The sequence below is a fragment of the Dromaius novaehollandiae genome, chromosome 8 (genome assembly GCF_036370855.1).
Source record: "Dromaius novaehollandiae isolate bDroNov1 chromosome 8, bDroNov1.hap1, whole genome shotgun sequence".
Taxonomy (NCBI): Eukaryota; Metazoa; Chordata; class Aves; order Casuariiformes; family Dromaiidae; genus Dromaius; species Dromaius novaehollandiae.
In genome coordinates this window covers 39530783-39543887 of record NC_088105.1, presented here as the reverse complement: position 1 = coordinate 39543887, position 13105 = coordinate 39530783, and the positions used below count along the sequence as shown (strand labels likewise).

The window sequence follows — 13105 nt, the reverse complement described above, 5'->3', positions numbered from 1 at the left end:
TTTTTTAGTCCAGATATTGTGTAGTGGGTGCAATTGTTCGGGAGTAACTGATGAAATGGTTCCTGCGATTACTAACGTTAAGCCGGGAAACACTAAACAGAGTAAACAAGCACATACTTAGCTTTGAACGTTGTGGTGGTTTGGTTTAGTCCAGTGGGCTTAAAATTGAGCATGTGCTGAATTGCCCTGCTGTATCAGAAGGAAAGGAGATAAAATGCATGTGAAAGCTGCCTCTTTAAAAATGTTAGAATTTGATTGAAAATCAGCTAGCTTTCAAAGTATTAAATGTTACTTAAATTGAGTATAAGTATTTTATCTAAATTATGTCTCCTTAGAACATATCTTCTAACGTTTTGGAAGAGTCAGCAGTTTCTGATGATGTTGTATCACCAGATGAAGAAGGTATCTGTTCTGGGAAGTATTTTACAGAAGCTGGTCTGGTGGGATTGCTGGAGCAGGCTGCAGCATCTTTCTCAATGGTAGAAGACTTTAATTTCTTTCTCTGTCTCTTCAGCAATATTACACTGCTGGGCAGTGTAAAGCAAAATGTTTTCTTTATGAGACTGTGTGGCTCTGTTGTAACCACTTAATTTGAATGGAGCGTTGGGAGTGTTAGTTGTTAAAAAGAGCTCAGTTTGCACTCCCAAGTAAAGTGTGCAATGAATCAGGGCTGGACACCAAGAGGCCTTTGTGTGTTTTTAAGATCTTTCACTTGAACAGTGCATGTTCTGGATTTCAGAACAGAGAAGAAAGGCTGCACTGTTTTTCCTTCTTCTGGAAGAGAGTGGGCTGAAAGCTTTGGTAGAAGATGGGGAAGCTACTTTAAGAGGAGCAGTGCTACATTTAAGAGGTAGCAGTGTATCCATTAGAAACCAATGAAAGCAAGTGAATTATGTCCCACAACGCGATCTGAAGTCTCTGCTGGTGGGTTTAAGTACAAGCAGCAATAACTGCAGAGTAGAGACTTAGAACCTCCCCTGCAGGCTGGCTAAGCCACACGGAGCAGTGTCTGCCTGCAGTGGACTGGATCCCCCGCGCTAGAGACAGTTTAGGGAAACTGCACAAAGCACATCTCATGGAGTGCCGAAAGTGGACAGAGAAGTCGCACAGGTTGAAGTTGCACTAAACAGAATGGCCTCTATTGTGTATTTAAGCTTCCATATTTCATTCCTATAGATTTGGTTGGGATCCTGTTTTGTTGTACTCTTGTGCATATATCCATCCAAAACATCCCAAATTTGTTTATTTTAATAATCTCATTAACTAGTAGCAATGTGTAGTGCGGTAGGCTCTTGATTCCATCGATAACTGAGGGATTTATTGCATTCATTTACGTGTATATTTTAAGAAAAAGTTCTGATTACGTTGTGTCTTTGGGTATCTCTGCCACCTTTTCATTTTGCAGTCTTACTGTTTGAATGCTGTGAGTATGTATCATACTTGCTGTTGAATTGATGGAGCCATCTGATGGACCTTATTTTTGTAGGCTGGCATGTATGAAGCAGTTAATGAGGTTTACAAAGTCCTTATTCCTATTCACGAAGCTAATAGAGATGCCAAGAAGCTATCTACTATTCATGGTAAACTCCAAGAAGCATTCAGCAAAATTGTTCATCAGGTAATGATCTGAATTTTCAGCTGCAATGAGAATTGTGAAGAAATTTCAAATGCTCAGTGCTGCTAAAAACTACCCATCAAGGAAAAACCATTTAAGTCAGATTGCACAAAAATTGTCAAAATGATGAGCCACAGTAAATGAAGGATCACTGACAGGATTAGTTCTCTCAGAACACTTATCATGAGAAATGTGAGAGAACATCACGTAACAGCTCTTAGTGTAACTTCAGAAGTTTCCAGGAGTCAAAACTTCCAGTTTATCATACTCAGTTGTAAAATATTTTTTGCATGCTGTATTTCTGTTTAGGGAAAAACAATGGGTTTTGCCTTTGGCCTTGTAGATAACATTGAGAAATGTTAGGATTTTGTTTTTCTTTGCATATAGTGGATAAATTATTGAAGGAACCTTTTTAAACTTGGATGGTGCAAAACCCACCAGCTCAATTAAATGCTAAGCATTTTATGTGAGATGTCAAAAGTTATCAACCCTGGCTAAGCTCAGGAGACCTCAGCTCAGCAGGAAATGAGAGCACTTGGCAACTCTCAAGAAGTCCGTATTATCTTCTAGGAGCCTGTTGGGCTCGTGTCTGCCTGTAAGGGCAGGTGAGCACTCAGCAGACTCCCCTGCAGTACACGCTAGTGCTACTCTGAGCCCCACAACCCAGCCAGCTGCTGGGTACATGGTTTGTCTGTTGATTTAGTTACCCGTCCACTAACATCAGCTCCTCGGTAGATGTCTGTTAGTGCATCTATTGCATAGGATCCAGCTGATCTACAGCAGCTGAGGGTCTGGTTGTTATGTCTGTGTTCTGGCATTGCCAGACTCCTGAGGTTAAATGAACCAATAGAGGGCAATTATTTAGTGTCCTTCTGGGCCAGAGAAGGCCATTTCGGATGCATGATGACATATAATCATTGAGACCATTTCAGGTTAATGATACCTTACATTATCGGTCATGTTTTGGCCTTTGAAACTTTTTTTTGGTTTCTGTGACATGCGCTTTTTACTTTTTATTACACAGAGTACTGGCTGGGAGGTAGGTAACTCCATTTTAGTTAGTAAAGAACACTAATAGATTTATCAGATGACTCACGCCAATGCTTGCCCACATGTGCTAGTTGTGGGTATTTCTGTTGCTGTCTGCTGTTAAAACTGAATTCATTAACCAAAGAAATACCAATAAACTGATTGTGGTTTTAGTAGGAAATTCTTCATAAGAAGCCGTAGGTAGTGCATGGATGCTGATGTGTTCCACTAATGAGGTTCTTTGGTGAATGAGCCACTGTATCATCACTAGTTTGTTTTTTAATTTGTTTATATTTCTTTTCATCAGCATTGACACAGAATATCATCCCTTCATACCATATTTTCACCCCACCCACAGGGGTCGATTTAAGCAATAATGCTCAGAGGTACTGAAAAGCAAAGCTGTTTTATTGCGTATGCAGACCATATCTCAGACAATAGGCTACTTAATTCTGTTCATTTAAGAACAGTCAATTTGTCACGTAGCTGTTTATTGGGCAGTAAAATAGCTCAGTTGTGTTAACTGGAGTCAGTTTTGCTGCTTTCATTTTTGTAGAGGCTGTTTGCTTACATTTCTGCAACATACACCGTGAGAACCACACATTTGGATTAAAAATAAACAAAGTAGTCTACTTCGTCTCTACGTTACACACAGCACTGTGAGTTTGATAAATCAGGCCCTAGTCCAGTTGACATGTTGGTATGTAAACTTTGAGAAGTCTCAGAAGACATTTTAAATGTTTTGTGAATATGGTGTAAGATTATTTGCTTAGATTTAAGCTGTTCAGTTGATTTCTGCTTTTCTGTGAATCAGGCAAAGCTGTGACCCAGCTCACTCAAGTTTCCAACACAGGAGAGCGTTTAAGCCCACACTTCCTGAACTGGGGCCTGGATGGAAGTTCCTTTGCATTGTGTGACATAAATTATTTGGGCTGATGATGTCTGAACTTCAGTTTTCATTCTGGCCTAACGAAAAGTGAAATTCAGTAGCTTAAAAGTAACCCCTGACATTCAAGGGCTGGCCCTGTTAATCATTTGCTATCACTGTGAAAAGTCCCTGTAGATGAGGTAACACAGCTATCCAGAGTACAGGTCACAGGAAGAGAAGTGATACATGTTCAATATCCAACAAATATGAAAGCCTGTGAGCATCTACTTTGATCAGTCTGCCCCTAAATCGACCCCTGAAGAAAATTCTGTCATTGGTTATGATTCTAACATCACTCAGTCATGTTTTATTGCATGGTAAAAGACACCCATGGTTTATGTTCTCGTCTGTCATCGTGCTCTTTCATTGCCATACTTTTTCTGATCTTTGTGCTTTGTAGCTTTCAGATTTGTTGCATGTTTGTTTTCCTTTCCCCTGTTTATAAATGCTTTAATTGGTGCTCACCTTTTTTTTTATTTTAAAGTTTATTTGCTGCCAGTTTGCTGCTTGTTTGTTTTTTGGAATTTCCCTAATTAAATACTTTCTGTTTTCTCCTCTATCGCCCTGGTTGCTGACCCTCCTCCCCACTCTTACTATTGTCTGTTGTGGTAAGTTCCTACTTGTGGATTTTTTTTTTTTGCTTCCCCCCCTTTTTTTATTCCGTGGAAACCCCAATTTCATTTTACCAAAGAGCTATGCCAACAGCAGGATTTACCCCTTGTGTCGCAGGGAAAGCAGTATTGCCAACTACAAGCACTGAAGTATCCTGAGTCAGGCACTAATGCATTTGCGAGACCTGCTTAAACATACCAAGTGGTGGGTTTTTCTGCTTGTCTGTCTGTTTGCTAAATAAATGTTGCATTCTTTTCATTTACTTTCCAGTTAGGAAAGTTTCTAGGAAAAATCTTTTCACGCTATGCCATGAGAATTTAAAAATGCGCTTTTTAGTATGCAGGCTGAGGTTGCCATCTGACAACAGGATTCCAAGAGCTGGTACTTTATAAAAAAATCAATATTGGAAAACTTGTAATAGTTGGCAACACTGCAAAATGACCTTGGATTAAAACAGGGCAAGAAAATACAATGCTCAGCTTAGTAAAGATGCTTGGCTTTTGCATTCTGCACAGTGTATATGAAGTGGGTATGTATGTTTTTATTCATACATACTTTGGGTTGATTCTGCCTTCAGGCAGCTCTGTTACTGTATTGGTCTTCGTGGAGAAAACAGATAATCACTCATCTAATTTTTCAAATCTTGTTGGCAAAGCTTTTTGTGTGCGTGTAAGTGATAACTCTAAAACTTTATTCCCAGCAATTTTGAAAGGTATTTACCATGCATAATAACAAATCATGAACCTTCATAAATCATGATGGCTGTTATCTGCTCTGCCAGTTCTGTGATGGCTATTCAGTGTTCACCTTCATTCTCTTCTCCTCCCAAAGACCTATTATTTTTCATAAAATAATAGGAGATAAAATGCTTTTTAATAATTTCTCCCTCATATCTGCATTTTTAGCTCTTTTCAGAAACAAGACCATGGAGTATTTTTAAGTTATTTGTTTTGTTTTCAGTGCTGTGATTATGAAGATTTTGGTACTGACTAAATTTCAAAGGAAAAAATCTAAAAAGGATTACAGCACCATTCCATGTTGTTAAATCCCGGCAAGAAACTGAGCTTGCCTAATCTCAGGGGGCTCACAGCTACTGAATGCGTACATGGAGTAAAGAATAGCCGTTAGGTGTTTGCTCATCTGGAGGAATGTGTTTCCAGCTCCTTGTTTCCAGGTGCAGACCCCAGCTGTGGCTGCAGACTGGGAAATTGTCTGTGTAGAGGGATGTACCTGACCGAGGCAGCCTGGCCGAGCTGCTCCCCTGCCAGCCCTGCACAGGCAGAGAGCAGCAGGAAAGCTGGAAATAGTCACTGGTCTTGGACCAGAGGTGCCCAGGACTGGCATCGTGTCTCCTTGCACGTGATGTCTACGCTGCAGATATCCCTCCACTTTCACCCACAGTCCCTTTCTTCCACTCGAAAGCCACTGCTGTAAAACGCCATCCTGCTCCCGCGAGCTCCCGTACTGGCCCCTCACCTTCCTCAAGTGTGGCTTGACCAGCCTCTTCCACCAGCCATCCCTCCAAGTCCTGGAGTATCCTGGACTTGCTCCGAAGTCCTGGATACTCAGCCCTCACATTCAGTGTTGTCACCGTGAGACCGCTCAGCCTCTCCCACACTCTTTGGGAACCACAGCGGCTAGGTTCGTGCTGCTTGTGTCCTGCCTGGCAGTGCTTTGGGGCAAGAGCATTCGCCTGAAACCAAAGGTGTTAGGTGACCGTTTGCTTTGCAAACCGCGGTGAGTGAATTTGCGAACTGGCCATGGCAGCTTTGTTCCCAGCAAGGGTAACAGCCTAGCCGAAAATTGGCACTCAAAGGTACCAAGTTCCCTTAGCTGCTTTGCAAGGTCTCCACCCAAATCCGAATTGAACACATTTTCTTTGCAGCCGCTTGTCGGAGGGGGAGGATCTTGTGTCCCTTAAGGACCTGACCCCACTGAGCTGATACAGCTTGCACAGATAACAGTATGTGAAGTAGCTGGATCTACAGACGGTTGAGACTGAAAGGGCAGAGGGCTTAGAGAGGAGTTACGTGTTTTTTTATCAGGATAGTGTGGTTCAGGGAGTTGACAGAGAAAGGATTTGGTGGTTTGGCCTGCTGGGGAGCAGTCACAGCCCAGCTCATACATTTCATCACTGATGGATCCAGTACTTTGTGGGGGAGATATTTCTCTTGCATTAGGAGCTAACCAGTATTCCTCACTGCAGCCTTTTTTCCCTGGGATCATTATGATAATAGTTTCAGCAACTGGATTTATCAGGAAAAGCCAGTGTAACTGGACTTTGTGATGATGAAACAAGTACGTATATTGGAAGCTACCTTCATACTGGGGCACTAAATTTCACCAGTCTCCCTGGCGCCACCACTCCTGGGACTTCCCAGTGCACCATTGCTCTTACTTTATGCATTTAATAAATACCACCAGAACTCTATTAATTGATGCTGATGAAAAGACATTTTCTTCCTCCCTCATTGTTATTTTTATAGCAACATAAATTTACACTGCCCTTAACAAATAGCTGTCTGTGCAAATGTCTACATGGCAGATATTCACCTTGTAGGGACTAGGTCCTGCAAACACTTTATACACTGAAAATTTCTGGATGTGTCTCTTCCCTTGTGGCTGGTGGGAGTTGACATGGTATGGAACAGCCGCAATTGCTCTCTGTATACCCTCAACAAGCCAAGACCTGGAGAACCCACAGGTAGTTTTATGCCTCTTCCCCTGACAATTTAACCAGCGGGGAGAGCTTTTTTCTTGCAGCTAAAATGCATATCAAGCCCTTGAGCAGATTTTTCTCACTTATTTTAAAAATCTCAACTGCTGATGCAGCGCCTTTTTCTAACCCTAGTGGAGCCATATCTCTCTGCATCACATGCCAGCGTTGTCCTTGAAGGGCCGAGCTCTGCAGGAGTAAGGACACCTCAGACAGATGGGACCTGTGGTGCTCGCCTGGTTACACTGCTTGGGAGTTGCTCACTAGAGCTGCGTTTGGCATTGACATTCACAAATGTTTTTGAATACTTCATCTTGCCATCTGGGCAATGGGATGAATGGGATGAATCCTTCTCCATTGCCAGGTGGAAGAGGGGGATGACCCAGTTCTGTTGAGGAAAGGACCCTGTCTTTCCAGGAGAGTAGATGAAGCTTGTCATGTGGAAGCCTGACCTAGAAGGAGGCAGTATGGCCAAGTAGCAGGAGAAAAACACATGAATTAAGAGAGCAGCCATGCATTGTCCATCACTGGGACCTGCCCTGTGCCCATCGGTCAGAGGCAGAATCCCACTGATATCCCTGTGGAGCAAGCCCAGACCCAGCAGAAGGCTGGGGGAGGTGTTTTGCTCCCTCTACAGCAGTTCCTCTTGGGCAAAACATAGTGCTACCTTGGAAAGTGCCTTTGAGAAATGTCAAGAAAGGAGCACTGGGCTCCCAGTCTTCTGCCAGTCACATTGAGATTAAATTGAATAAAAATTGCACAGCTGGAAGTGCTGTGGGGGTTGAGGGGATTTAGCATGGGTAATAATTGTCAAAAATGTGGCTTTAAAAGGATAATGATAAATAAAATAAGGGTTCAGTAGGCTGGTTGTTTCTATATGGGTCTGGAAGGAAGGGCACTGCAGAAAGACGCAGAGTCCAAGGAAATAGCTCGCGAGCATTGCCAGGTAATACTGCTAATAAAACAGTAATAGCTTCCCAGCTGGGATTTACATCCCCAGGAGCTGGAGTGCATCTGGGAAAGGCGGGATTGCTCGGAGGGATGGGCTAGAGTCCAGGGCATCACCCACATGGGGTTAAGCAGATGAGCAGAGCTCTGGGCGACTCCGCATTTTCTTAAATTTAGGCATGTGACTGTGCTCTTCCCAGCGTGGAGCCTATGAATTCGTATCTGTCGGCGTCCTGTAGCAAAGCCGAGCTGTGGCCTGCATGAATTAGGCGGAGCTGAGCTGTGCTGGCGCTCAGAAACGCAGCTTCTGTCCGATGCCCATGAGTTTAGTTTCCTTCAGGTGAGGAGAAGCAATGGGTTGCTGTGGCAATGCTTTCTCCAGGCTCTGGAGTTTGTCTGTGTTTTTTTTTGATCCAAAGCAAAAGGAAATCGTGTTCCTCTAAAGCCATAGCTTGTTTCAATTACCAAAAAACCTAAGTAGAGGAGGAAATGCACCAAAATCATAGTTAGTGTGATGAGAACAGTCCTCCTCAGCTCTTTGAACATGTCCCTCCAGCTGGTTGTTTCTCACCGATGTGATTCTTTTTACTTTAATTTGGTTCATTCATCCTCTTTGCTTTCCATAGATCGTGTTCACCATCACTGCAAAAGGTTAGTTTTGTCATAGCAAACTACTGAAAAAAATCATACATGGCAGCCAGGCATCTGTAGGTGCTATTTGAAACCAGACACTAACTCAGGTCAGAAACCCTGTGCATTATATACTACATCACACTTTCCCATGAGAGTAAAGGTGAACATTTTAGAGTTTCTTGCTAAAAGGCATTTCTGGTTTGTGCATGCAACATGAGTTGTTTTAGCTTTTAACAAAATCGAAGGTGCGATTTATTTTTAAAGCGTTTTTTCTGTCTCTTTTAATCAGATTTTCTTTGTCCCTTTTCCAGCAAAAATCTTTCTGTTCTTTTGTTGCATTTCTGGGCCAAATTCACCACTGGCTCCAAGGGAAGCAGGTACATGGTACAGTGTACTGCATCTGCTTTCACCAGGAGTGACTTTGGCCCTCTATTTTACAAATTAGTTACTAGAGGAGACCTTAATACCTTTCAATCAACATGCTATTTAAAAAGCAAACGTGTGTGTGTGTTAACTGGCTATTGACCTAGGCCCAATCCTGCAATTACTTGAGGGTAGCTTGTGGAGTCTCTGATGGGGGTAGTTTTCAGGGGCTGTTTGTGTGCAGTATTCTGCTTGGGGGGCTGCAGCCTGTGGAGGCCGTCAGCAGCTTTGCTGCCCAGCGCCATGGCCATGGGCCAGGCTGAGGGGTCCCTACAGGGAATTTCGGGCACTTGAAATATTTACGCAGTGCAGGAACTTGCCTTTAACTGGTCCTCAGAGACATCCAACACTCCCAGGCTCCTCCTGGTGTGGGAAAACTTACTGCAAGGCTGGGCTGAAGGTCATAACTGACCCATATGATTTTATGTTAATTTGTAATTTCAGTGTGGTGTTTGCTGCTAAATGCATTCATGCTGAGTTCCAGGTGTGTTTTTCTTTTCCTCCTTTCCTTCCTTCCTTCTTCGTTTTTTTAATTTCTTTTTAATTTTGCATAAATTCAGGAGCGTGTCTGCAGCCATGCTTGGAGTGTGCATGTCTCCACACTGAGATAACCTGTCGTTTCTCCAACCTAGGATGGAAAGAGGATGTTTGGCACCTATTTCCGGGTTGGGTTTTATGGAACTAAATTTGGAGACCTGGATGAGCAAGAATTTGTGTACAAGGAACCTGCAATAACAAAGTTAGCTGAAATCTCCCACAGGCTCGAGGTGAGATTTATTGTGGATGACCTCAAATTCTGTCTGTGAATTGCAATTAAGTACTTTCCATTAGTTATTTAAGATCTGTGCTCCCAAATTACAGGCAGTGTTTCAAACAAAAGTCGTGGGGCAAAAGCAGTGCTGTGCCTCTTGGTGCCTGGTTCAAGGCTGAGCTTAGAGGGGAGCAGTCGTCAGGCGTAGCAGTTAAAAGCCACACGGTGACTCAGAGCTGCAGGAAGGGCCGTCGCGCTCTGTGCTGGGCTCTCACGTCCTGTCCTGTTGCCGGTGTCACCCTCTGCGGGAGGAATGCGGGGAGAGGAGTTGTACGGGTTTCCCTGGGCGTACATCAAGAGGCACAGACTTGCTGTGATCGCTTGAGAGTCTGTGGCATGTCACACAGCGTTTGCATTTCCTTCCAGCCTCCTGGTGTAACTGGGATGACCTAGGCTTGAAAAAGGCTGAGGTGCCCTTTGGGGTCTGACTTTCTGAAGAGAGCACATTTTGCTGTCATTTTGTTTCCTTGGCATGAAGTGCCTCCACTCCCAGAAACTAGAGCCCTTCAAAGTGACTGAATTTCAGAGCCTGCACAGTGGGACATGTGAAGTCTCTCTCTGAAGTTTGCTTGAGCCTTGCACAGGCACAGGCAAAGGCAACTCTGATTAATCTAGCTGGGCTTGGGTGAAGTTTCAGGTACCGTCCATTGATCATCCGTATGGTGTAACTGTTAGTCTGGCGTGGTGTTGTGCCAACTAGCGCATGCCTAGACAGCGCCTTAGCACAGTCTGGAGGGCAGCGTGGGTCGGGGCCTCTTCCCGGTAGGCAGTACGATTGCTGAGGTCTTCCCCTGGGGGAGAGGACGAGTGTTTAGCTGCGTGGCTCTGGGCCATGCCAGCTACTTTTTCATAGGGCCAAAGAGCAGAATCGGCCGTATTTTATTTACTAGAACAGACAGGGCCTCACATGTCAGAGTCTGATGTCATGTTGTTGCTGTCACAACAATTCAGTTGCTGTCACATTGCACTGAAAGCAGCAGAGTTATTTGAGGTTTAAGCACATGAAACTGAGTTCAGACCCTGGCCATTCATTCTGCCCAGCAAAGCTGTGCTCTAATGCAGCACCTGATTTCCAAGCAGAGCCTGTATTGACCCCGGTTTTCAGTTGAGCTCACAGACACACAGAGAGCTCAAATGAGTGGTTCAAAACCATACAGTGTGTGTGCAGTTGGAAGGCTCCCGAGTTCTCCTGGCTTCCAGGGTTTTAGGTTTGTTTTTTTCCTGTTGCCCCCGGAATGCAATTGATTTAATTCTAGGTTCAGCAGATCACATTCAGCCTCGGCACAGCTACTGTTGAAGGTATTTGGAGCATCACCTCCCCTGAATGTGCCTTTGTCTCTCCAACCCCCATCTCTGACTGTTGCATTTGATGTTTCCTTTCCATACATTTACTCTTGATTGTAGGGATTTTACGGAGAACGGTTTGGTGAAGATGTGCTTGAAGTGATTAAGGACTCAAACCCTGTGGACAAATGTAAACTAGATCCTAACAAGGTAAGAACACAAAGTACAGGTTTAGAATGAGAACTGGTTCTAAATATATGAAAGTATAATGGGCCAGACTGTGCCCTGAATTTCCCCAAATAGGCAATGAAATCCACCTTCAGAGCATCTTGTGGCTGCTCGGGGGGAGAGTTGGGGAGAATCACCCCAGCAAAGCAGTGCAGAATTAGCCGTTTCACTTTCTGCCCCAAGCCCTGTACCTTGTAGGGGTTGGTGGGAAGAGACAAAAGGACGGCATAGTGTCAGGCTGCATTTGCCTTTCTTTGTAATCTCTGCTAAATGCAAGAAAGGAAGGGAGTTTCTCCGTTCCCTGGCCTCTGGCTTTATTTGCAGCTGCAGCATTTTGTCATTCTTGTGCCAGATCCTTTAAGCATAGCAGAAATAACAGGAACATGCCTAGGAAATCAGACTGCAGGTGAGGGCAAGGCATTATCTGCAAAGAAAAGCCTCATGTGAAGAACATGAGAGAAGGGCAGTGTGCTGTATTTTATCAAGTCCAGAAACCGCTGAACAGCTACCAGGCACCTAGTCCCCATGAACATGAGCGTGATTCCTCTGAGTAAAGACAAGGAACAGTCCTAGTTCTTCTAGAGGTGTCTTGAGGAGTAAAGAGTTGAAAGTGAGCTGGGTTACTGGGTCATTAAAAAGCAGGGATTGGAAGTCAGCTCTTCTCAGCATGGCCTCATATGGCACTGTACTTCATTGTCTGCACACTTGGGTTCATTCTTTTCTCCAGGCCTATATTCAGATAACCTACGTGGAGCCTTACTTTGACACGTATGAGATGAAGGACAGGATAACTTACTTCGACAAGAACTACAACTTGCGGCGTTTCATGTATTGCACGCCCTTCACGCTGGATGGCCGAGCTCATGGGGAGCTGCACGAGCAGTTCAAGCGCAAAACAATCCTCACAACGTCCCACGCTTTCCCTTACATTAAAACCAGGATAAACGTCATTCACAAAGAGGAGGTGAGGCCTGCATTCCCAGCACAGCAGAGATCCCCAGTGGTCTCCTGTGTTTGAAGGGAGATATTATGCAGGACTAAATGAAGTGGATGTTGCTGAAACTCATGCATAACACATCCTATAAAGCAGGCCAGGCTATACATGTAGCTTTTCACCTCAACTACATCCTTTCACACTGTCACGTTAGCACAGATACACTCTCCTAGCCATTTGATAGTCCACCTTTCCCTCCGTGCTAAGGGTGCGTAACTTCTGCAGAGAGCCAGAGCAGACAAGCGCTGTCTTAAGCTGCTCTGGCTGTTCACTGCAGGGACTGTGCTTGCGACCCCTTCATTTTGGTTTTAAGAATGGCTCATTTCTATTGGGCTTTCCCCTGTTCCTGTTCAACTTAAACTAAGAGCAGACCAATTTAAAAATACAGTATATCCTGCCACCTCTTTCACCAGTGTGTCCAGATAACAGCATCTGTGAGGAGAGGTCCTTGGTGAGCTTTGCAGTAATGCAAGTTGATCTCTGCTGTTCTGCTGGAGCAGCACGTCCTTTGCCCTGTATTGCAGTTCACTTGCAGGGCAGACAGACCAATGGGGTCTGAGGCTTCGTAGAGAGATTTGTCCCAGAGTTATGGTGATTTTCCAAGGGTAGGTCAGAACTGATGTGATCCCTGGGACACAATGACAAATGCATTTTAATGCAAGGCAGGGAACCTACAGGTGTTTAGGCACTGAAATAGTACTGTAACTCTGGGTAGTTTGTTGCAGTGACCGCAGAGGAACCCAGGCGTCTGCCTACTTGGAAGCAGTCTCAAAAGACTCTGGGTACTCAGATGTAGAAACACACTTAAAAATCAAAATTTTCTTAATATTCCTAAAATTCCTAAAATTAAGAGAGCACACAGGTTCAGAAGAGCTTATCTTAAG

General features: G+C 44.1%; 1 protein-coding gene across 7 annotated transcripts in view; it reads left to right on the top strand.

Annotated features, from left to right (window-relative positions):
• Window positions 1-13105, top strand: part of DOCK7 (dedicator of cytokinesis 7) — a 110038-nt gene that overhangs the window by 92119 nt on the left and 4814 nt on the right. For 3 of the 7 annotated variants that reach the window (XM_064516288.1, XM_064516286.1, XM_064516283.1), the window contains 6 exons: window positions 336-479; window positions 1487-1618; window positions 2640-2654; window positions 9546-9671; window positions 11120-11209; window positions 11955-12191. In XM_064516288.1, coding sequence (XP_064372358.1) covers window positions 336-479; window positions 1487-1618; window positions 2640-2654; window positions 9546-9671; window positions 11120-11209; window positions 11955-12191 — 744 coding nt within the window. Of the gene's footprint in view, window positions 1-335; window positions 480-1486; window positions 1619-2639; window positions 2655-9536; window positions 9672-11119; window positions 11210-11954; window positions 12192-13105 lie in introns of all 7 variants that reach the window. The other 4 variants (XM_064516289.1, XM_064516287.1, XM_064516284.1 and 1 more) reach the window with 2 other exon arrangements.